The sequence below is a fragment of the Echeneis naucrates genome, chromosome 5, assembly GCF_900963305.1.
Source record: "Echeneis naucrates chromosome 5, fEcheNa1.1, whole genome shotgun sequence".
Classification (NCBI taxonomy): Eukaryota; Metazoa; Chordata; class Actinopteri; order Carangiformes; family Echeneidae; genus Echeneis; species Echeneis naucrates.
The window spans coordinates 1,808,643-1,834,538 of NC_042515.1; the positions used below are offsets into that span (position 1 = coordinate 1,808,643).

Sequence of the window (25,896 nt, forward strand, 5' to 3'; positions counted from 1 at the left end):
TAACTGTAGCATGGGCTCAATCTCCTCCTCCTCCTACCAAAAAAAACCAGAAAAAGTAAATGCTCATTGAACTGTTCCTTCCACTCGGCTTTTTTCAGCTCCTCATGTCATTCTGTTTATTCCTTCATTCAATAAATGTTATTGATCATTTATCCAGTGGGGAAAGAAGTTAAGCTCTGTGATCGGAGAAACTGGTAGTTTTTGTTTTTTGTTTTTTAAATCATGGGGTTGATGGTTTCTCAATAAGCTACACCGGCTGTTCATTAACGTAGTTTTGTTTTATTTCCACGATAAGGTCTATGAGCGCATGAAGCCGTTAGAAAAAAAGGTTTGATGCTAACATTTCTTCGCTACAGCTAGCAGCACAGACTGGTCTACCAAGGATTTGTAAATAGTCATTAGATTTAAAGACAAACACAAAAAAATGAACTTGGTACTTAGCCAAATCCTGGCAACAAAAATATCTACCAAATATTTAAATGCCAAATTGTTTTTTGGTTCGTTTTATTTTGTTCCCCCCCGAACAGTAACGTTCTTGTGATTTACTGTAAATGTAAATGGTTTTTGATACTATCAATGCTAATACTAACTCACCTCTCATTGTTCTCCAGTGTTTTTATTTTATTTTATTTTATTTTCTCCAGTAGATCAACTTGTTACTTTTTTTTGTATTAATTTAACTGTCAAATTATTTTATTGCCTTCTTTCAGGTTGGGGTGTTTCCCCCTTTTTAAGCTGTTGTATATGTGATTTTAAAGTTTTATATACAGTAGTTTGAGATTTTCAGACACACATAGTTTTGAAACTTTTTATGTTGTAAGAGTTTCTATTATCGTTTAGCCTTTTTTTTTTTTTTTTTTTTTTTTTTTGCTTTTGTATTTATGTTTTTTCCGTTTGTTTTTTGTTTGTAGAAGGATTGCTTATGTGGTTGGTGCTCATCTCGTTCAGGGGATGTGCTGCCGATGAGCCATGTTGTCAGGAACAGACCTGGACACACTTCTGTGGACGATAAATTTGTGTAAATCGGCCTCGGCCTTCATCATCTCTGATCCAGTCAGAGAAACCTCCACCTTCGGTTTGGACGTGATGCAGGTAGTCGGGTCCAGGTCTGTTCAGGGAACATGGGAGAGATACGTATGTTCTGCTGCTTAATGTCACAAACATCACATGTGAATCACCAGTGGAGTGAAGGAGCCAATGAATCATTGGCTCCTGCATGCAGGTTCTGATTAATCGGAAATAAAGCTATTTTTATGCACATTAACATTTTAATAAGTTGCCTTTGTCCCCCCCTTTTTTTTTGAGTAACTTTTCATTTTATATTTTTTCATTTTTAAGTCTGAACAACTGCTCTGGAGGAAATAAAAAAATATATATATATTGTTCCTCCAAATATATATATATATATATTTTTTTTTTTGAGCACTTCGAACAGAGAAACGTGTAGAAATAAAAAGTTAAACAGAAGAAAAACAATCACAGGGCTCGTTTTATTGATGAAATATTAACCTGGTCCAAAAAGACTTCACTCTGCACTCAGTCTGACAAAACATAAATAAAAAAAAAAAAGTAATTTCAAAAACTTTCTTTTTTAAAGGAAAAGTAGAAAAAGAAATAAGGCAACAATAAAAAGATAGTCATTTGGCTTCAGGTTTGTTTTCGAAGATCCTGATTATAAAAAAAAAAAAAAAAACAAACTAAAATATAGAAACTCAAACAGAAAACCATGAAAAAATGTTGGACAGACGAGGTGGAAGGAGTGACAACAACCACAGAGGAAGAAGTTTGTTTTCTGCTATCTGCATGGCAGGAAGTGTCACTTAATCTGGCTGTGGCTCGGCGGTGGGAGAGCGTCTCATCAAACTACAGTTCCACTGGATTACAGGACGCTTCGTTTCCTGTCCGGCCCTCAAAGGCTCGTTACACAATTTAAAACAGAAAACAGTGAATAAAATACACTGACAGGCCGTTTGGGAGTAAACGTGACGTTAAAAACTTATTTACTTTCAGTTCAGTCTCTTAGCAAACTCAAACAACACCTTATTGACACAGATGACACACTTCCTGCTCCTGGATATGACCCATTTTCGTCGGTCCGTAAAAGTATCGATACAGCACGCCGCCTCAGTCGTGTTAGCGGGCTAATTGTTGGTAGTCGGTAGTAAATTCAATCTGAGCTCCAGCTGAGGAGTGTTTGTAAGGAAGTTTGGTCGCACTGAGAGGAGACGTATGAAAACGACTGCAGGAAACAGGAAACTGTGCTGGACACTCGGGGCCAAAGGTCAACCTGCTGGTGAGCGAGCCACTGCGCACCATAACAAACCAAACTTGGAGGAGAAGCAGGATTGGATGGTCCAGTCTGTTAGTCACCCAGTAGCCCCTCCCCTCCTTCCTGCTCTGTTTCCCTTTAAATGGATCATCATCTAAAAAATGAACATCATGTCGTATTGAAGACCATAAACTCATCAGGGAGGAGGAGGGACATTTTCCTATAGACTTCAATACAATAAAACAATGAGTTTGTTGTCTGCATCAAACGAGTGTTTCAGCCCTGGTGTTGAGCGTCCTTTGTGGTTCACCTGTGTTTTCTGTCTTTTTGGTCTGCTGTCGGGGACTCAGAGGACGGACGGGAGACGAACTGCGGCAGACGTGGAGACGTGGAGGAGGACGGAAAAAAACCAAGCAGAGAAACTAGAGGAGCTGACGGGCGCTGAGAGTTTCAGGAAAGGAAAGCTCGGAGGGTGTTGATGTGAAGTTACATAAGCAGGTTTGGATGAACCGGTCCGGTCTGCGGTCTGCAGAGGGACGAGAATGAATCCTTCAGAGTCGGTGCTCCCAAACCACCTGCGACCTCTGACCTCTACATATAAGACGAAGCAGCGGAGAAGTCCAGCTCCTGATAAAAGAAAAGCTAAGCTCAAATACAGAGACGGAGTCAGAGTTAAGAGCTGAGGGGGAGATCTAACAGCGAGCAGTAAATTATTTCAGAGCAGATCTAGTTTCTGGCTGCGACGTCTCGAAGCAGCTGCAGGCGAGATAAGACTGACTGACTGATTGTTCTTGTCCCGACAAGAAGAAGAAATAAAAGCACGACTTCCCGTCTGTCTTCAGGGACGGGTTGGTCTAACAGACAGTTTTTAAAACAGAATTTATCCTTGGATGAGGAGACAGAACGCCGCTGGAGTTAAGTTGATTCTGATTCTGAGATTTCACCCTGAATGACCCAAATCTTGCCGATTGTTGTTGGTTTTGTTGTCTGAAAGGAAACTTTTTGTCGTCCAGGATCACAACATGCAGTTTTGTGTGTCGTCTAACAACGGAGGATTTTGTATTTTGTAAATTGCAGATCTTCAGACAAGAAGACCAAGAAGGTTTGGATACATGAGGCGGGTGAACAAAAATAGTCCACAGTCATGTGTGTGGGTGTGTGGGTGTGTTGTGTGTAGGTGTGGGTGTGTAGGCCTGTGTGTTGTTGACATTCATGCAGAGCCAACAGACAAGCCATCGCCTGTCGGCCTCGGTCCTGCAGGGAAAAACACAGGTGACGCCAAAACACTGAGTACAACAAATCACACACACATTCCAGAAGCAAACGCAGTTCATGCATCATCTTTTACTCATTTCACAAACACCGGCTGAGTCATTCAGCTCTGAAGCAAGCAAACAAAAGTTCAAAGGTCAATTTTTTTTTCTTTTTTTTACTTATTTTTGAGTCTCTTCACGTTTTTCTTCTTCGGCTCCTGCTGCTGTTGGAAGCCGAACCCAAATTTTTTGGGATTAATAAAGTTTGGTTAAATGTGTCCCCGCACTAATTTAAAGATGGATTAGCATTTTACACTTTTAGCTTAATGCTAACATCAACATGCTAACACTGGCTCTGCTAAGATGCTAATTATGGATTATTTTTATCACTCACGTTTGTTATGAGCAGATATTTTGCTGCATTTTTATTTGTGTTTGATGTATTTGATTTCAGTTCATCTGTTTTGTGAAAGGTTTATTTCATTCTGGATTTATTCTTCGATTTTGTCGAAAGTCTTTCCTTTTCCTGTATGAAACATTTTGAATGTCCTCCATCTTTGAGACGTAACGATTCAGCCAATCCGATCACAAACTGAAGAACTGGACTAAATCTCTCTTTGGACCTGAAGACGGTTCATCCTGCGGGGAGCATCTCACTGTCTTAAATGTAAATCTCATTGTGGAACCACAAAAAGAGTCAGAGATCATCAGATTCATCCTCTGGGGACTATGATTACCTACCTAACATTTTGCTTTACCAGCTCATTCAGTAGATTTTTAGCGTTTTCAGCATAAAACTTGACCTGCTGGTGGCAACAGAGGAAAAGTCAGGTGATCAGTAAAAGCCAAGGCGGTTCATCCTCCGGAGGTCATGAATGTTTGATGGAAAGGTTTCAGCCTGGTGATTTAACCGCCGTATTTCTGAACTCTTCACACATGAAATCAACACACATTCTTTTCTTACCTTGGCTTGCTTTGACAGTCTTTGACTTAAGTATGCACAGATTAACACACACACACAGACACACACAGACACACAACACACCGTGTGTGTCATTAGGAACATTTATGGGAATTCCCAGAACATGTTGCGCCAGGCCCATTTTTTTTTAATTCACTGATCGGAGGAAGCGCTGATTGCAACACAGCTTTTCACCATCTGCCTCTGTATCTGCCTCCATCTTTGCCGCTCTTCGCCCTCACGAAGGCACAAACGCCGTCAGTCGTGACCTCTTCGTTTGCCCCAGGGCCCCGAAGTCAAATGAAAATAAGGCAGTAAAATTAATTACAGCAATAATCTGTGAAATCCTTTGTTTTGTTTTTTCCTTCTCGCCCTGCGGTCAGAGTTTGGGTGCGGTCCGCAGAGATTTAATGACGAGACGCTCAGATGCTGATCTCTTTTATGAAGTTCAACTTTGGTGAACTGTAGCAGCTAATTTGTGTTATTCAAACACAGACAGGACACGTCTGACTTCCATGTAACTCCCCCACCAGAAACAAACGGTGGTTTGTGGGCAAACAGCAGAACGACGATTCATTCAGCAGCTCACACGACTCGGATTTGATGAAATAAGTCACAGCTGATGTCGTCGCTAAAGTTGAATGTTGTCATTTGTACATTTTTTTTGACGGATAGATGAACGCCGTCTGTTTATGTCATGACTGCTCCGCTCTGGTGAAAATATTTCCAACATCCAGCTCTAAAATTAGCATCACTTCTGGTTCTTTTGTGTCTCTTGTGATGAACCAGAAGCTCCTCCTTCGCTCCTGAACGTCATCAATTTGACTGTTTGGACTTCCTGCTTCCTGCTGCCCGTCGGACTATCAGGACGCTGTAGGAAGCAGGAAGTGATTGTCGGTGGAGATGCTGTTAAACATAACAAACTGCAGAGGAAGTGTTTCCCAGTTTGCATGTATTTGGTTTTTTATTATTAACACAAACGGATATGGACACACATGGAGATGAAACTTGGACTCTCTATGGTTAATAATAACTTTTATTATTATTATTACACTTTTTTTGTTCTTTAAGCACAACGTCAATTTGAGCCATAAATATTTTTTTAAACTCTTTATCTGGACTATTTCTACTTTTTGCTGAGTTTTACACAGAAGCAGCTCACTTTGTCTTTTTACATCTAAAAGAACTAATTTACCTGAACAAAGGTTGTATGTCAACATTGTGTTATTGTATATCAGTCTGTCTATCTCATTATAGTTTATTTATTATTTATATTATTATTATTATTTATTATAGTATCAAATCAATTATTTGGAAAAAAGATTCAATGCAACTTTGTCTTGGTGTCTTTCAGGATTGGATGGCGTTTGCCTGATGCAGTCGAGTTTAGTTTTTGCTTTCATAGCGTCTGTGCAGGTTTCTGACTGAGCCGCCTTCACAGAGCAGATCACACGGAGCCGGAGGAAGTTGGAGGTCCTAAATCTGTCGGCACCCTCGCAAAGGTCAGAGGTCAGGAGACGAGGGATTACAGGAAATGAGGTCCTCATTGTGAGTGCGTGTGTGTGTGTGTGTGTTAGCTTGTGGATAAGTGTGTTTATGTTTATATACACGACTCTTTTGGAGCCTGAAACATCAACAGCTCTCAGATCTACATTTTTACTCCACTCTTTACTTCCTCCGTCGTCAGTTTCTCTCTGCAGGCCGTCTGATGCTGCTGCTGTTCAGGGATGCTAATTCGGTTCTAATCACTGTTTACTTTTGCACAACTACCTCCCTACATCAGTTATAATTACTGTGATAGTGTCATTTTGTCATATATTGTTACAGCCCCATCACTTCCTAATCTGTTCTATCAGATTTTATCTTACTGTTATCTGTAAATCTTTATCCAGTGTGTGCTCCGAGTTTTTTCCTTTTCTGGAGAATTAAAATGAGCCGCTGTGTCGCACAGAAGAAGAAACTTTCTGCACAGGAAATAACTACGATTCCAAACCAGGATTAGTCTCACATCCTTTTTAGAAATGGCACCAAGTCTCACACCAACTTTTCCTCATTGAGATCAGAAAGGTTCAGGACTGATTGGCTGTGACATCACCCAGCGGAGCCAATAGGAGCGTCCGACGTGGAGACGTGACTCCAGACGTCACTATGAAAGATGGAGGATGAGAACGGACGGATAAACAAGCAGCCTGATCCAGATCAGAACCAGCAGCTGTGTTCTGTCTCATCTTTTTTAAAAGACATTATTTTCTTTCACAGTTTTAAAACGCAGAAGAGACGTCCTCGTTCTCGTCCTCGTCCTCTTTGTGCCTCCCTCTCTCCGTCTCTCCTCGTCATAGGCCGTCTTTTGTCTCCATGCAAAAGAAAAGAAAGAAAAAAAAAAAAACACAAATTCCTCCCCGGCCTCTGCCCACAGTTACACACACTCAGACACACACACTAACATTCCTCTGCCCTCCGACAATGAGCCCTTTGTGTCGCACACCGCCCGTGTTTTCATTTCATTTTTTATTGCTTTTGAACTCCTCGCATGGAGAATTTAATCATCTCTCTGCCGGTTCCCAACGCTGCTTTTGAAAAGAATTTTTTTTGTTTGACGGCTGATAGTCAGGGAGGCTGGCAGCTGTGGTGTGTGTTCCCACAACGCACACACACACACACACACACACACACACATACAAACCAAGGACAAAAGGGTTACATGTTTTCGAAGGACACCTGACTTCACTTTTGTTTGTGTTTCAGCTCTTATCATCTCCAGTGAGAAAGTCCGCTGGCTGTGAAAGCGGAGAAGGAGAGGAGGATTCTGGGAAAAAAACAGAAAATAACCAGGAATGAAAGATGAAGACAGAAAAAAGGAAAAGGAAAGAATGAGAACAATCAAACATTTAGAGATTAGTTTTCTTCCAGAGAGTGAAATCAGGACGATAAATTGAGTTTGTTCGTTCCAAAAATTAAAATGAGCGGAGTGATGTGGAATTACTTAAAATTACACCTAAATCCAGATATAAGTATTTGCTCAGCTTCTCCTTATTTATATATATATTATTATATTCTTCTATAATATTTTTCTTTTTTCAGAAACTTTGGCCAACGACGACTTTAAGATCAAGAATTGTCTGTTTCTCACCTCGATGGTCACGATCTCGTACCTGAAGAGGACGTCTAAAGGAAACCACCTTCAGGATTAACGTAATTTAGTGCTCTTGGATCAACTGGTCGCAGCCCCCAGAGGATAAACCCTCAGGAGCTAGCATGTCAAATTTATGGTTTGAAGATGACAAATCTTTGTGACTTAACAACATTTGAGTTTCTAAATGATTATTTCTAGTTCAAATTTCAGCATGCAAACTGAGTTCTCCAGCTTTCCGTCTTTATAAAATCCTAAATCTCAGCTGGAACCTCTTCAGAACACTGAAATGTTACCTTCCTTTGTTTAGTGGATTTGTGCTGTCTCTTTTCCTGCGGTGGCGACGGGACGCCTGTAAAAGTTAACTCGGAGTCTGAGCGCAGAGCTGCATACCTGACGCTCGGCTGTAAAAATCTCGCTGACAGGCCTTTGAACTCTGAACGTCGTGTTTCTCTGAGGCCATTTCTCACTTCAGAAGACCTGCTGTATGTTTCTGAAAGAGAAAAACTCTCAGTGGGTTTTTATGAAATCTTTTTGATGATTAATTGATCAATGCAGCATTTCATCTTCGTAACCAGAAGCAAATAGATGCTGCGAATAATGTTTCTGCTGTGCGTTCGATCATCACCTGAGGCACGCCGAAGTCCAGGTGAGGAGAAGAAGAGATGATGAACACAACAACACAACGCAACGCAGGTGTGAGTGATGGATGACAGACTAAAGCCTGAAAATCCAGCCCAGAGTCTCCAACAACAAAACTTCAAAGAGCGGGAACATTTGAGCCGGACTAAGATGGCCGACGACCAAACTGGAGGCTTCGAAGCTGATTGAATAATTTTTATTAATTGTTGTTTCCTCTAATCATCAGCTGAGCTGTATGACCGCTGCGTTTAACTAAAGATGGTCAAGACTCTTTTTATCTCTGTGAACAGAGCTGCTGGTGTGGAATGGAGGAAGCTTCCCCAGTGTTCCCAGTCCTCCCAGTCTTCCCAGTCCTCCCAGTCCTCCCAGTCTTCCCAGTCCTCCCAGTCTTCCCAGTGCTCCCAGTGCGCCCAGTCTTCTCAGTCTTCCCAGTCCTCCCAGTCCTCCTAGTCTTCCCAGTCCTCCCAGTCCTCCCAGTCCTCCCAGTCCTCCCAGTCTTCCCAGTCTTCCCAGTCCTCCCAGTCCTCCCGATCTTCCCAGTCCTCCCAGTCCTCCCAGTCCTCCCAGTCCTCCCAGTCTTCCCAGTCCTCCCAGTCCTCCCAGTCTTCCCGGTCCTCCCAGTCCTCCCGGTCCTCCCAGTCCTCCCAGTCTTCCCGGTCCTCCCAGTCCTCCCGGTCCTCCCAGTCCTCCCAGTCTTCTCAGTCCTCCCAGTCCTCCCAGTCCTCCCGGTCTTCCCAGTCCTCCCAGTCCTCCCAGTCCTCCCAGTCCTCCCAGTCTTCCCGGTCCTCCCAGTCCTCCCAGTCCTCTCAGTCCTCCCAGTCCTCCCAGTCCTCCCAGTCCTCCCAGTCCTCCCAGTCTTCCCAGTCCTCCCAGTAGATGAGATGATTGAGTCTGCAGGACAGCCAGCGAAGACTCTCAGAGACACCTTGACGTCTCAGAGTCCATAAAGCTGCTTAACTGGATTAAAAGGACGGAGTGACAACTTCAGTGTGTGTGTGTGTGTGTGTGTGTGTGTGTGTGTGTGTGTGTGTGTGTGAGACAGAAGGGAAAGTGTGTGCAAGCATGTGATTGTGTGTGGGATTGAGCATGTGAGTAAAGGTTTGTAGGTTTATGTGTCAATCCGTGTGTGTGTGTGTGTGTGTGTGCGCGCGAGGGAAGGTGTTGCCGTGGTAACACACTCGGCCCCTCCAGCAGCCTGGACTTCATAATAGTGGAAAGAATTACGAGGCGTCTCCAGTAACGGAGGAGCTGCTTCTTCTTCTGCTCCTTTATTCAGGCTCCAGTCACGAGCTTATAAAAAACTCAGTGCTTCAATTTAATTCATTTTTATTTTTCAGCCAAGAAGCTCTCAGAGGCCTCGTACGTTTTTATGGGATTAGAAATGAGTCGTTATCGTCACGTGTTACGAATAAAGTTGGTTTGAACTTTTCTTCATCTCATGATGTTTTCTGTTGAGTTCAAAAGAAAAGGACAAGCAGCTTTTAATTAAAGTCAGTGAAAGGTGATTTTTTAATTATCAGGTTCTTTAATGTTTCCATCACACCTCAAATCAGACGTATAAAAAATCTAAATGGACTTTTATCCAGGTTTTAAGTCCTAAATGTTCTGTGTTGAAGCATCCGCACATTTTAGTGTTTTTATCTTCTACTTCCATCTTTAGTGATAAGATAAGACATAAAATTAACTTTTATTGAGATTTAAACAGGAATGAAAGAGGAATCTAAAACAAGTAGATAAAAGAAACAACCAAAATCAAGTCTTTGCTTTCATTGCATAAGAATTCAGTGATGTTTGAGTTCTCGCTCAGTTATTTCTTCCCGTCGTCACTGTTGATCTGTCTGAAGTACGACAGTAAACATGGAATAATCTGCCTGCTGAACTGAGGACACAGTTTAATATTCCCATATCAGATCTGTCAGTTTGACTTGCTGAATATAAAAACTATAACAGTGATGGTGTTTTATAAAAATGTTCCCGTCTCTTTTCTTTCATCCTCCTTTTCCCGTAACTCCACGTCTTTCCTTTTTTTGAGTTTTTTTTTTTTTTTTTTAAGGGAGGGGAGGTTTATACCGTTTGAAAGTCAATCCCAGCTCTGGACTTTCTCAACCTGTAAACTCTCTCCATCCTAAACAAACACGTTCAGGTCTGTCTGGAAAAAAAAGGTTTTCGGAAACTTTCAGGCCGGTTTTGGAAAGTTTTGAAAGTTGTTCTTTTTTTTGGGAGGGTGAGCAGAAGACGTCAGCAGCGAGACAAACAGCTGCGGCTGCCGTTAAACGCAGAATCCCCGAGCGGCGAGGAGTCCTGCTCCAACACGGAGGCCTTCGAGGCGGGTCAGAAAAAACCTGCAGAGCCTCCACCTCGCCGTTCTTCCCACCGCAGCAGGGAGTCGATCGCTTCCTGTTATTAAGTCTGGCTGGGGGTCAGAGGTCAAGGGTGAGAGGTGGAAGACAGACGCAGTGTTGACATGAGGGAGTTGGATGAAGAGAGAGAGAGAGACATGTGTGAGAGAGCAGCTAGTGGAGGGAGAGACGGAGGCAATGACAGCAGGAATTACAGAGGAATGACCGGAATTTCCTGAATCACAGTGACGGGGTTTCTCTCTCTCTCCTTTGTGGTTTGATTTTGTGGATGGACGGTGAATACAGAGGTAGAAACACAACAACACGCAGACGCAGACGGACCGAAAACGTCTTACGTGCAGCGGAACGCCGGGCTGAGACAAACACAGGCAGTTGGACTGGAGCGTTGTTGTGTTACGCTAACAGGTGCAACACAACAGCAGGTTATTAGGACGGTCTCTAACCTTCCTTCTACTCAGCACCCATCAGGGGGCAGCTGCACAGGTTGTGAAAGAAGTAAGATTGTGTTGAAGTCTATGGGGAAATGTCTCTCCTTCTGCGGTGATTTATTAGCTCAGTAAACGTTTCAAGTCTTCGATACAACATGATGTAAATTGTTTAAATGGTGGTCAGGTTTACAGGAAAGCTGGGGTCGGATTAAGGGGCGGGGTGAGTGTGTGATTGACAGGCTGTCAGTCCTCCTCGGTTCTACGTTTTATTCTGGTTTCTCTGCCTCCTTTCTGGACTTCGGTCCTTGTGTCTGTGTCAGAACGGTTCCTCTCTCGTTAGAAACTGATTCCTCTGTGTGAGCTTCACCTGTGAGCCGGTTCTCAGCCACCAGAATCATATCATCGTTTACTGAGTGTTAAAAAAACATGGAGGTGTGACGCCTCTTGCATTGTTCTCCGAATCGGCCCGAGCCCGGAGAGGATCCTGTTACATGCTGGTGCAACCTGCCAGGCGAAGCACAATGAAGTCGTGCACAAACACACGATAATACACACTAACAAAAGCGCTGCGTTTCGGCCGCAGGTGCAGCTGGTTTTATTTGGATCTGACAGATCGTGGAGGCCAACAAAAGGTCTGCTGTGCAGATATTGACAGTGAATGATTATTACTGACATGAAAGCATCTTTTAAACTCATCTGCTTCTTCTCCATTTTTGTTTGAAATATTTTTCCTACAAAAATAATAAAAAAAAACCCATTAACCTCCTGATTTATAGAAGGCATTGAGCATTCTGCCCTCCAGGGATGGCCGATTGGAATCACATCGACTATCATTGTTAGCTTCTTCTGTTCATTTATTTTGTTTATGTAACCTGTTGGCCGACACGGCGTCAGTGTTTGTGCTAATGCTAATGCTAAAGTTTGCTAATGCAAACTTTCTGCAATTTCCCAGCCTGGGATAATGACTTCTACTTTTTAAGTTCAGGGAAGGAGTTTGTTTTGTGCAGAAAGGCCGTGACGGTCTGCTTCGGAGCTTCCTGTGATTTGCACCTTCTGATGGCGGCTCAGGTGGAGGTTGATGTGAGCAGCTTCCCATATTTAAATGATTAGGTTGGACACGTCATCGACTCTGATCATTTCATCGTTCCTTCTCTAATCAGCTGTGTTTTGACTTGAACTTGACGTTTGCAGATTCTTACGGCGGGAACATGAAAGCTTCTCTCATTCTGCTGTGACTCTGAGATGAATCGGTAAAAACCAAAGCAGCTGGAATCGAAAAATCTTCGGCAGCAGTACGAACCAACGAGAAAAAGATGCTGAGATGTTGTGCGATGTTCTTTTTCTTCTGTGTGGAGTAAATCAGCTCCATGTGTGTCTGAAGGTACAGTAAATCCACCCACCCTGCCCCCCGGGGCCGTTTTAGGGCGGGTGGGATCAACGCTAAAGCTGACTAAAGACTGTTAGAGAGTCCCCGCCCTCAGGGGAGACATCAGGCGGTAAATTCAGCATACCTCACGTATGGAGTCAAAGTAACATGACTCTCCGTCTTTCACTCCCTCCCAGTCATGTGTGATGTGCGAACATGTGTGCAATAATGTAGCTGCGTCTTAAATACGGCTTTTTGTTCTGTGTGTGCACGCGTGATTGGATTGTGTTGTTTCTAAGACTGTAACGCTGTAAAAGTGTGTTTTGTGGGTGGGAGTGTAATCACAAAACTTCACCTGTGTGTGTGTTTCAACAGCTAAATTCCAGCTGGCTGGTCAAAAGTCAACAAAACAAACAGCATCACAACCAGATGGAAGCTTCATTCATAAAAACATAAATCATTGTGTGTTTTAAGTTTGTGCTGAAGAGGGATCTGCACACAACAGGCAAGAGAAGCAGTAACCGAGATGAAGACCCACAAACATCAACAGCAAACAACGAGAGTTGGAGTGAAAAATGGAAAACACAAAACATCACACAGACGCTAAATGTTTCGCTTCCTCAGAGTTTCAACTTCAGTCCTTTGGGGCCGGCTGTCAGACTGTGCCAGTGCGGCCTTTCTTCAGCAAGGTGACGTCAAAGCCACGGGAGATTTAGACCCAAAATTAAACCGCAGCCGGTCTGCACGTCGTCGTCCACCTGCAGGAAATCTGCGAAAGCAGCAGCTTCCTTTAATCTGAGGTTAAACCCAACAACATGTTCAGATAAAGGCTCGTAAATCTGGCACTCTTGCAAAACTTTTGAGATGACCGGACCAGATTCCAATGTGAAATCTGCTGAGATGCTTTTCTGAATTCCTGAATGTGAAAATGAAATGAACAGGAGTATTTAAGGAGGTCGGCCTGCCCTCCGTGCCTCCTTATCTGGTCCCACATGTGCCTGAGTCGAAGCTTCGGACTCTGAGAGGCCGCCAAAGGCCGAGGATCATCAAAGACTTCTTCAAGCCTCCTCGAATCCTGCACAAACACCGGCCAGCGCCAGGGAGAGCTTCCAGCAGCCACAGGAAGTGGCTGCAGACTTCGGTGACGTGTGAGAGAGCTTTTAAATATTTTTCCTTCGAATGCAGAAAATTCCTCTCAGCTGGCTCTGCTGGCTTTTACAGCATTTATGTGCATCATATTTTTTCAAGCTCAACACTTCCCAAATCTCTTGATGGCTTCGTTTGAAGGTGGATGGCGCCACAGCGGACACGACACTTGGATCTTTTCCCGTCACGTCTTCACGCCAAGGATGCAAAGAGGCGGTGATTCAGACTACAAGCTGCAGTCTGACGGTTTTTCACTTCTGTTCAGACGCAGATCCAGAGAGTTGTTGATGTTTCCGCTTGAAAAGTGAGTTAAATTATTGAGCAGATATCAGCCGTGACGCTAAAAGAATATTTTTTAAGGCTTGAACATTTTGAGGGTTTGAGAAATGAAAGTGATTCAATGAAACATTCCTCTGCGCTGATAAGACTCCAGGATCTCTTCACAGCTGAGCAGGACTCTGTTTGGTCTTATTTACTTCTAATGAGGCTGAGAATTAAAGCGTCGGTTCAGTCTGGAAGCTGATCAGGAACACTGGTAGACTGTGAATGTGTGTGTGCGGTCTTGATTTTTACTTTATCTCCGACTGGACGGCGGTTTGGATGATGGACGGTCGTCTCGTCTTTATTAAAGATGATTATTTTACATTCAGCTTGAGAAATTCAGCAACATTTTGTTGATCAGGGAGCTGCAGGGGAACAGGAAGTGGGAGAGGAATCTACCAAGCGTCATACTGAATGTGATTTTATTTAAGTATATACGATGGAAGGTGACAGGAAATTGGACTTGGTTTCCACATCTTAACTTTCCCTCCCTCCGTCCTCCTGCGTTATCACGTGTTTATATCCTGCGTGACCTGAAAAGAGTTGAATGTTTAAAGACTATGGAGGTCCCGCCGTGTCAGACTTGTTCCCACAGATTTGGTTCTCACACGTAACAAACTGACAGACGAACAAGCGGAAGCATGTGGAAGTGTTTAGAGGCCAGAGCCCCCAAATCACCATGTCCTGCTCCTTCGCCAGCCCCCCCCGCCCAACATCTCCCCGAGAGAGCCATGAACCCGGGCAGAGAGGTCGGAGGTCAAATACAAAGGGAGGGGGGATAAAGTCCAGGCATTCAAGAAACAAACAGCAGATGACGAACGTTATTATCAGGTACCAGCTTTAATACGTGAGAGACAAATCATTTTCTCCCCCTGAGCCTAACTTCATCTCAGGCAGCTGACAGGCTGCTCAACAACAGTCTCAGATTCTGACCCCTCCTTTGGCTACGCAGATGACGTAAAAGTTGGTGATATTCCACTGTTTCGTGAAGAGGACGAACCTTCAGCCTCCGATCAATTAGTCAAACAGGCTTTATTTGTGCAGGAAGATTCATGTGGCCTGGACTTACAGCGTGACGCTCAGATCTGGATCGATTCTGGGCCTCTCACTGAAAATCTTCTGGCTGTGAGACAACACCACAGGACGAAAACCAGGATCTGTCCAGATGTGGAAATGTACAGGCCGGACTCGAGCCAGAAGTTCAATTTTCCTCTCTGACACGTGAAAAAAGAGCCAATGAGTTTTTAAAAAGAAAAATAAGAGGTCTCTAATTTCAGGATAAAATGCACTTTACCGCACAACCAGAATAAATTGTTTCTGTTCATGTTTCGCGCTCCTCTCTGAGGCCGAGGCCGCCGACTCAAATGAAACCACGTGTCAAAACAACAGGACGACTGTCGGTGTGAGAACCTTTTTTTAACAAACCACACGAAGCTCACATCTGACTGTCTCAAACCTCGACCTCCACATCGCTGCTCTCTCTTCAGTGACATTACAGCAACCTGATCGGACTTCCTGCATTCCTGTAAACAAAAAGAACAGAGCTGTTTCCAAAAAGAGTGAGAAGGAGAGGAAAAAAGAGCCTGGAAATCTTTTGGCCTCTCAATTACATTCATGTAAAATTAACTTGACTGACTGAAACACAATCGAATATCTTCAAATGTCAATAAACAGATTTACTTTCTGGTACAAAAAAATGTTGGTTTCTCAAGCTGATTTTGTCCTTCAAGGCGACTCTATGAGGAGAGAATGTTTGTATAGTGCACCATCTTAACGTTTTATTCAGGCTTCAACTTCTTAAAGTCTAAAGGTTAGTCAGGAACTTCCAAGAAAAGAACAGCGAAGCAGCTCAGTCTGAGGATGAGACTGAATCCATCTGCAGCTCAATCTGCACAAAAACTAAAGTGCAGTCTTTTGTGTTGTGCTGATCCCGAGGGGCGGGGTCACCCTGGACAGGTTTAGAGTCACGAGTCAACCCAAACACGACGCCTTTGGAACCCAACCGGGACCTCCTTCTGCCCTAAACGAATTCATGTGTGGATAGAATAAATAAGGTCTGTAAATAATCAGCGACGTTTGGAGGAGCTGATCATCTGACAGCAGCAACCCAAAGAACATCTGAGAGCACGGCCACGTCTCCAAAATGTTGTCATGTCCCTTTAATGTACATAAGAAAGAAATTCTATTATTGTGAGATGTCTGAATTCAGAATTCTGTTGATGACGGAGCAGAAAGCAGCCTGAGTTTAACTTTTTCTGGCGATTTCTTCTTTCTTTCGTGATTAAGGTGAACCGATTGTTGAAGTAAATCGAGAACTTGAGTTTGTGAAACCACCAATCTATTTCTTTTCTGATGTCTTTCTTTCATCCGTCCGGCTGCCATTCATCTCACTTCAACGCACAAACACTCGTGTGATTCTTTTCTCTTTTTTTTTCTCCTTTATTTGTCGACCGTGTTGTGAACGTTGTGAAACGTCTGTTGAGTAAAGTGGACTATTTATGCGTGAGGGCAGCAGGTATATTTCTGTACACGCTGTTCCGTCCAGGTGGAGTTTGATCAGACGAGCTGGATTCTGACATACCAGACTTCACGGTTACTGAGCGACGACATTAACCGCAAACAAGTGACAGATTAACCGGCCGGGTTTGTTCCTTTATATAAATGAACTAGTTAACACCGTGTGGGTGTTTGTCTTAGACGAGTTTTGCGAAGTCGACCTTTGACCCTTTGGGTATAAAACATTCCTGTTTTATCCTAAACATGTGTGACAAATAGGACGTGAATTTGTGATTTATTGGCGAGAGCTCCTTTTTCGAGATCACAGTTAACTTTGACCTTTGACCCCCAAACTCTACTTGGTTCTTCCTCGACTCCGAATGCGAGCAGTCAAAACAACATTTGGCATATTACAACGCTCAAAGGTTCACTGAAAGGTCAGCAGGCGAAGAGCTTCCTGTCCACTCAAGACCTCAAAACTTAAAGTCAGACTCTGAAGTGACTAGTTGCTACTCCTCAAGAGATGGGTCTCTTATTTTGAAAGCACATTCTTATTGGCCAAGTGGTGATCATGTGACTGGAGGTAGCTGAGGTACAAATGTTTGCAGGCCTCCCAGAATGCACTGGGGCAACACCTTCAGATGCATGCATGAAAATAAACGCTCACTGAAGTCTCTAAAGGAGAACTTTACATGCAGAAGCAGCTTTTTATCGTTCAAATGATAAATTCCTGATTTAGACTAAAAGCTGTAAACGTTCTGGAAGCTTTTATTTCGTTCTTAATCGTAACAATGACAGCAGGATTAAATGTGACGGTGTTTTGATTCACGAGGATCACAGATCATTCCAGATATAAACGGTAAACAACTCTTGTTTTTTTCGGGTGTTTTTTCTTTTGTTTTTTGGGGTTTTTTTGTCTTTCTTGGCATCACATTATGATAAACGACCATGAGATCAGAAGCAGAACGTTTCCAGAAAGCTGCAGTGTGAAGTCCCCTCAGACGCCCGGTGGTTTCTCTGTGGTTTCTTCTTCTTCTTCTTTTCTGACAGCTGAGAGGAGCCACTCTTGGTCTGGCCTGAGTTTCTTTCTCTTAGAAGAAACAGGCCGACTCTGCAGTGAGGCTTTAAGAGTTCCCCTTCTTCGTCTTCACGCGCTGAGAGAACCAGACCTGCAGGAGGAAATCCACACGTGTGACACAATTCAGGTGATCTGCATTTACAGTCAAAAACTGGAAAACACCTGAGCGTGAACTTTTTTCCTTCAGTCTTTGTGATATCATTTTAATGGGTGATTTATTTTGACAAACAAACAAAAATCCCATGTTTCTTGCAACATTTTAGCAAATTTGTTTTTCTCTTTTGATAACAACAAATGGACACAATTGTCAGCACAACACACAAAAATAAATGCACAACAATTTAAATTAATTAAACCACACAAAGCCAAAACAGGAAATTAAAGTTGTTTACGCAGTGAAAATTTTAGGACAACGAAACTCTTGACTGCACTTTTTATTATGAATGCAAATATGTGTTACAGCAAATTCGACGAGTTAATGAAACTAAAGTAATTAAAGACACCTTGATCACTTTTTATTTACATTTTATTGAAGTTCTTCAGCCTGGCGGCTTGAAACAACATAATTAGGTGTGAGAGAACAAACCATTTGCATTTATGCCCTGAGAAGCTAGAATGAATCCATCATTGAAGTTAAATTATTTAACTGCCGTCTCGCTCCGCTTTCTCCCGCGTTGTCTGAGTCACCACTGCTCTTGTTGTTGATGTTTCTTTTTATTTGTGTTGATTTTTTTAACGCAGTCCGTTGGTTCTGTTTCTGACACATTTTAAAATCCTCAAAGCTCCTGCTGTTGCTCAAATAATTTTAAAGATCACAGTTAAATTTGGGACAAATTGTCGCTTTTTTCCCGGAACTTTGTAATTTAATCTCTCATTGTTGTAAAAATCTGATTAAAATTCCAATATTGAAGTGTTTAATGTTTTTCTAAACGCGTTTTAAATGATTTCAGTGTGACATCTGCATCATGTCGGTGACCAGGAGTTTGCCCATCACCTGCAGACCCCAGCAGCGGTCCAGGTTCCCTTCATGGAGCTCCACAGGGCTGAGGTTGGGTTGCTCAGATCGTTTCCGTCCCTGGAGACACACCCTGATGAATCACTCCAGGTCAAAGGCAGAGTCAACTGTCCAGCCCAGCTGAGCAAACAGCAGGTCAGCACTCAGGAAGGGAACATTGGTAATGTGAGGACGTGCTGCCTCCTGGTGGTCACTTCTGACTGCTGCAGGCCACGAATGAAGGTGGAGGACAAAGGTGGAGGTTAAAGTGAACAGTCTGCGTTCTGCCAAAGACTGTCAAGGGACGTCTCCACTGGTTACTAAAAGTCAGATCGGATTGAAATCTATGGGAAAATGCCCCTCCTTCTCCCTGATTTATCAGCTCACTGATGAGTTCACGGAACGATGTTCATTTTTTAAATGAAGGTTTAATTGTAGCAGAGGATGGATTAGCTACTGTGTGACTGACAGACTGCACCATCCAATCAGGGTAGAGTACAGACCAGGTCCACTCCAACTTCCCCTCCTAATCTTATTTAAGGAAGCCAAGATCTTATTGGCCAAATTACCTCAAAGTCACTGCAAACAATTTAGATATCAAAAGAAAACCAGGTTTGTTTTATCTGAAGAGCAGCTCAGATCCATACAAACCAAATGAAACGACCAGATGTGACCCTGCTGCCTCTGGAAATGATTTCATTATGTGTCTGAATGAACATTATCTCTGTTAGTGAGGGAGGTTTCTAACCAGATTGGAGATTATTTTAAGATAATTCAGACTGTCACTTAAACAGCACCCCCCAAAAAAATCCCTTGTTTTCAGTAAATACTGAAATTCAGTGAAGAAAAACAAAAATCAAATTTCCTCTGAAACTCTCTGCACCCTCTCAGACGTCTGATGTGGTTGCAGGCGGTTGTGGGTGGACGTGATGAATTTTGGGTCCCTTTGAACGAACGTCTTCCCAAGAAAGACTCAAAACACAGAGAGGAAAGTACCTCAGAGTTAAACTCAGATGTCACCTACCAGACACGCTTTTATATGTTTTACATTTCACTTTAAATTTAAAATTAACTGTTGACTTTTGCCTCAAAAAATCTAATTATTTCACTTTTTTTTGTTTGTTGCTGATTTATTGTTTTTAGTGTCTCCTGAGCTTTTAAACACCTTTTCTTTGTGCCTTCATGTCTTTTTTTCAGCCGGTTTTCTGATGAACAGGAAGCGGAAATCCAACCAGTCGTCTGACTGTTGAACCGACCGACTTTACCTTCTGTCCATCACCATGTTTTCCTGACATTCAGATATCATACACGACAGGTGAAGTGAACAACACTGATTACCTGGTTACCATGGATACCTGTCATTGGGTGGGGCCTGTTAGGCAGCAGAGCAAAGAAGGAAGGCGGTCTGGTTTAATGGATCAAGATCTGGATGCATTATTGGTAGAAGACCAGCTGGTGGAGACTTGTTAACCTGGTTAACCTTTAACCTCAACCTGGTCCCGTCCAAGTCCAGGCCTGAATGGAAACAGTATTCTGATATCAGCTCAGGAATTATCTCAGGAACAACAACCAGTCCAGTCCAGCAGCTGTGGGATGAACTGATCCACGGAGGATCCACCTCACAACTTCCAGAACTTCAATCTGCTGCTGATCCCGCAGCTCAGGAGTCAGCTCAGGAGTCCAGCCCTCCAGGATCAGGACTGTTTAGGCAGCAAAAGAAGTGAACTCCTCAAACTGAGGTCGGCGCTCCTTTTGGTTTTGGGACGGGTTAATTAAAACATTTGCAGGGTTTTTACCTCCAACAGACACTCTCACACTGTGGAAATCGATTTTCGGCTTTTCCATTGATTTTTAATCAATATAAGTCATGTTGTGACTGATTATGTCCAAATGGCTGACTTCCTGGTTGCCCAGCAACCACTTCCATCCAATAGTCATTTGATGTACACTTGTTTATTTTGTGTATCTTCAAAAAGTTTAAAATGCAAAATTAAGTCTATTAAGACACTAAAATGAGGACGGTTATATTTCTGTTTGATGTTCTTTCCTCTGAAAATTTTTCAGCTATGTAAAGACAAAAGTTTAACTCCAAATGCAGAGGAAGATCATGTCATGTGACCAAAAGCTGCAGACGAGCTACATAAGTTGTCTTTGTGTGATTCTTTCACTTCATATTTAAATTCCCGGTCTGTTTCTGACTGAAACTGAAGAGACACAAAGATGTTTTTCAACAAAAACATGTTTTTATTGAAGGAAATGAAATCCAGACAGGTGATGTTCAAGGTCACAACACCACAAACATAATCACGCTTGGCATCACAAGTTTGCATATTCCTACTGATATCTTGTTCTGCAAGAGACCCCCCCCTCATCCCAACTCCCGAGAGCTTTGGCAACTTCATTTGTAAACAGAAAATCAAGATTAGGGAAGAAAAAATAATCCATGAACACTACAAAAAGAAAGTGAAAACTGATGAGAAATGGATGTTGGATGTGCATTTCTGTCAGGAAAACAACATGGGGGGGGGCAGGAAAAATGGAGACAGTTCAACTGGAGTAAAAAAAAAAAAAAAAAAAGAAAATCAGTAAATGGTGTATCTTTTAAATAGCATCTTTCATGCCTGATCCATTCCACCAACAGTGACATTCCTCTTTTCTCTAAACAGAAGAAAATCCCTCTTTATTATTTCCATATTTGATATAATAATATTTGATTTTTTTTTTAAGTGTACATCATCTCAGCCATGTGTGACATTTTCTTGGGGATGTATAGATAATACTCCATGTAGCCAGAAAGGTCCTCTATCGTGATGTCGTCCACGTAGCCTCGCGCCTGCTCCGAACACGAGCGAGGAGAGCCCGACGACAGTGATGACGACGACGAAGGTGGCGAAGCTGTGGCGGCGTTATTGTTGGCGCCGAGAGTTCTGGGGCTGTCTTCGTGGCTCGGCAGGCTGCTCTCACACTCCGAGATGACGTTGCGTAGCCCCGTGAAGGAGTACACTTCCACACCGTGCCAGCCCCGATGATGCAACGGACACTGACATTCGGCACTCTGCCCGCTCTCCTCCTGGGAATCAGAGCTGCTCCTCTGGACGCAGGAACAGGTCACACGGGGGCCGTCTGCAGAGCAGTGGAGCTCGGATAAAGATCGGAAGTCAGCGACCTCAGCTGGTCTGGATCGCTGAGCTGCAGACTCTGCCCCGTCACAGGCACTTTTCTCTGAGCCTCCCTCCTCACTCGACTTGGCGTCCCCAGAGCCTCCATCCTGCCTCGATGATGCCGCAGCAGTAGTGATGACAGAGTGGATCTCCTGTGCAGCTCCAATGTGCGTCTCATACGCGGCACAAGATCCAAAGACCAGAGGGGAGATGTGGCCGGCCGTGCCCGAGGATGAGAGCTCTTTCTGGGCCGGGATAGCAGCAGAAGAGGCTGTTCTTCCATCGACGGCAGGATGGGGCTCCACGGGCTCAGGCACCACCAGACGCTGGTGCTTCAGGCAGCCACTGGGGGGCGACAGTGAAGAGGCTGCAGTGGTGCTGCAGTAGGTGAACTTTGGGGGGTGGAGGATGGGGGACTTGGATCTCCGGCGCCGCTGGGTTCTGGATGCCCCTCTGGAACTTTTCCTCATGCAGCTGAAGATGGAGGAAGGACGAAAATTATGGCAGATAAACATTAAACGTCATCTTGGAAATAATTCTAATTCATCTGATAAAAAAATAAAACATTTGCATTTCAGAAAATCCAATGAATCCACTTTTCCCTTCTTCTTTGATAGGAAAAAAACAAAACTGCATCACAAACAACATCTGTTGAGGTGTGAGGCAGCCGGCTGTTTGGATCACATTAACCTTCACATTCAACATAAAGCAGCCTGCAGACAACAGCAGCTGTGTGATCGGCTGCACTGACATTTAAAATCGCAGAGAGAGTCAGAGATAGGAAGCCCATTTTCACTTTAGTGGAACACAGACGTAAGCTGTGAAATCATCATCTGTTAAAAGTTTTCCCTGCACACACTGAAACATCTGGCTGGTGTTTCCAGAGATATGCAGATGGCAAGTGAGGCCGGGGACACAGTGGACTTTTAATGAAGCGCTCCTCATTTTGAATTTAATGTCAGATTACTTGAGGACAGTAAAGGTCTATATCATCACTGAGCAGGTGTGTCTCCTGGTAAACAATAAATTTATGGTACCCGCCTTAATCACTAACAATTATCTGTGCAGAAAAACTCAGTATTTTGCACTTAGACACACTGAGTTACAAATAAAACGATAACGTTAATAATCCAATTAGACGACAACATAACACTTTTTACCAAACAACACAATAAAATAAACACGACACTGTCGGGCAGGAGGAAGACGTTTACAAGACAACGCTGAGCTTTGACCACGCCGACCTACCCATGCCAGTTGTCCTTCGGGCAGCTGAGCTTGGGCTTCACTCCGCTGGTGTCAAGACCAGGTCTCGGTGCTCCTCTCGGGGCCAACGCCTCTGAAACACTCACAGCTCCAGGTACACTGGGGACAGGAGAGAAATAGACAAACTAAATTATAGGACATTTCATGCAATCTTAACATGACTATGAACGGATTCCCACAAGTCTGAGCATTAAACACGTTGTCAGGCACAATGGAGTTTTTCACCAGTTCAGTCCTGCGTTTCACTGACAAAGAAGTAAAACATCTTCCTAGCATAGAAAAAGCTGGTGAGTGATGTTGCCATGGTTACTGTGAATCGACCGAGAGACAGGGTCAAAAGACATTTTAGCCCGTTTTTTAAAAATCTCAAAACTGAACAGCTGCAAGCTCTGAGCAAATAAGAAACTGTCATTCAATGTTGCCCCTCGTTTACTGACAGCAGTCGTAACTAGTCCCTCTAGGACGAGGGCATTTATTACTCTTTACTCATTTATTATTCTGTGAGTCATCTGTTTCGTTTCAAGTCACCAGCACTGATGCTGGGACTGCGACACACGATCACATGACAGACTGACCAATTACAACAACAGCAATAAGCGTATGGAATTACAGCCAACGTTGATAAGATGGCGCCAAAATGTCCAGAGACAGATTATGTTAAAAGAAACATTGCATCACAAATTTACAGGTCTGATGAATACAAATGAAAACTGAATGCAACAGCTTTGCTGTCAAAAAATAAAACCTCATGAATATGAAACTGTATTTTTCCGTCAGTTTTTTATTAACAAATACTTCCGTTATTGACTAATCTGGCTGTAGTTTTTCCTCATTTAATCAACATGTCTGTTAAGTGTCACATATTTAACACAAGTCTATAAAATGGTGAAAAGTGTCTCAAGCATCAGTTGACAAATTTAAAAGTATCTTTTGGTCAAACGGTAAAAATTATTTCAAATAACAGACTCAATTTTGTGTGGGACAAAAATTCATTGATTCAAAGATTCAATGACTTCTTGTTTCAGCTCTGTATTATTTTCCCTGTTGAGCTGCAACATAATGTACAGCTTTGATTGACTTTGACCGTAATCACATAAAAACATTTATGAAGTGTGTAGTCCACAACTTTAAAAAAAGAAAACATTCAGCTGCAAGTTTTAGTTTTGGTTATGTTAGAAGAAAAGAAGAGGAGAAAAAGCATTTATCTGTCATTTACCTCTCAGCATCAACCCTCAGCTTCTTAAACGCCGTCTGCAGTGTTTCCTCCTCACAGTCCTTCCCTCCTGCCTCCATGGTGGGAGGAGGCTGCTCTGACCAGCCACCCAGCTAAAAAAACAAACACACAACTGTGATTCAGCATGGAAATTATTCACAATCATTGCCATTGCAGTTATGGGCTCCCACTTCATCTGAGTCAGTTGGGCTTCTTTAAGACATGGCTTACCTAACTGATTGAATATCAGACAGTGAAACACATACTGACTGACAACCAACTGATGTGGTATTGCACAACATGTTGGCCAATGCCCACTGCTAATTCTGTTCAACACACTTCCTCCAGATGACAAGCTGGTAGTGTACCAAACACATGTGCACTAGATGTGAGATAAATCAGAAGTAAAATTCTGCATATTGGTCCAGGCTGTTCATGTTTAAATTGTGTGAAATGTGTCTCCCAGTTTTCAAGGAGAAACACAACAAATGACAAGAGAAAATCTGACAAACTGGGTCACGTCATTTGACTATGCTGATTTATGGGAAAGAACAGTTGCTATTCAGTGATAGCAAACTGATTTTGAAGGACAAAAATAAGTTATGTTAAGAGAAGACCAGAACTGCTGCTACTACTCAACCAGTAAAGTGTGTAATTTCCTTTTGGTCATTTTCTTTAAGCAAAGACTTAAAAATATTTTTTCCCCTCATGTTTTCCTCCATCACATGTGATCAGGGAAAAAAAGAACAAGACACTGGAAATGATCCCCTCTGGCTGGGGAAATTTATCTTCCACCATTTTTGACGATTAATTGATATTTACAATCCAAAAGATCGCGCGAATAATTAATCGATACTGACATCAGCAGTTATTGGGACCAGGTCCAGAGTTTAAAAGTGTGTATTGGCTGTTATAATCCCGAACTATCCCTCATAGAAACCACAAGGTCCGGATTCAGAACCAGGGTTTGTAAACAGCGAATTTCACAACCTCTCCCCCACTCTACGGCTAATGCTACTAGCTAGGCACTTTGGTTGCTATGCTAACAGGCTAGCGTCGTTTGAAACACCCATAAGAAAATATAATACTCACTTTCCAGGATATCCTGGTCGCTTTAGAGAGAGATATCTCCAGGGCATAAAGGGTGTTTCCCTTGAAAACAACCCCCACCCTCCTCCTCCTCCCCCTGGATGTTGACTAGCCAACGAGGCTAACGACGGCTAAGGCAAGCTAAAGGCACCGAGCGGCTAGCTTCCGACGCTAACAAGCTAGCGCCGTCTTCTCACCTCTGCCTTCCTTTAAAAAAACAGCATAAACAAAGAAAAACACGGAGTGTGTCTTCGGAAAAACGAACGGGTGGACTCCTTTCTACGCGATCACACGGCGCTGAATGCCGACTGGGGGTTTAAACGGCCGCTTTCCTCCGCGGTGTCCGTTGTTTACAGTCGAAACGGTCGCAGTGACTCTGCAAAGACGCGCTGCGCCGCTGACGTCACCGGCCCCACAGAAAAAAAAAAAAAAAACAAAACAAAACCCACAAACGAAAACAAAAAAACAACACGCTGACGTCACCATGTGCTTTCCACGTAATTTGAAATGAACCATTACATTTTTAGAAAATGAAGACGCTTCAGTGTTTCAGATGGAGTTGCTCGGCCTGGACGGCGGTGTTACCTCACTGTTATATAACAGGCGATCACACGGCCCTCTGCTGTGGAGGACAAAGCTTGGCACACATTATTGAATCCATATGGGAACTTCTCTGCTTACTGAGCCGCTTTACTGCCAGCACACTCATTAAAGTCCACCAAC

At 43.2% G+C, this 25,896-nt stretch overlaps 1 protein-coding gene and 1 long non-coding RNA gene across 2 annotated transcripts; one reads left to right on the forward strand and one right to left on the reverse strand.

The window, feature by feature from the left end:
* Positions 1–16,835: 16,835 nt before the first annotated feature.
* On the forward strand, positions 16,836–22,051 carry LOC115043533 (uncharacterized). The gene is made up of 3 exons (XR_003840733.1): positions 16,836–17,577; positions 18,401–18,600; positions 19,642–22,051. It is a non-coding gene; the product is annotated as an uncharacterized LOC115043533 (long non-coding RNA).
* oser1 (oxidative stress responsive serine-rich 1) lies at positions 20,670–25,564 on the reverse strand. The gene is made up of 4 exons (XM_029502090.1): positions 25,177–25,564; positions 24,088–24,197; positions 22,854–22,970; positions 20,670–22,079 (listed from the first exon to the last, which is right to left on the reverse strand). Exons 2-4 carry the CDS (start codon positions 24,162–24,164, stop codon positions 21,167–21,169), a joined length of 1,107 nt encoding a protein of 368 aa, XP_029357950.1. The 5' UTR covers positions 24,165–24,197; positions 25,177–25,564; the 3' UTR covers positions 20,670–21,166.
* Positions 25,565–25,896: the final 332 nt, after the last annotated feature.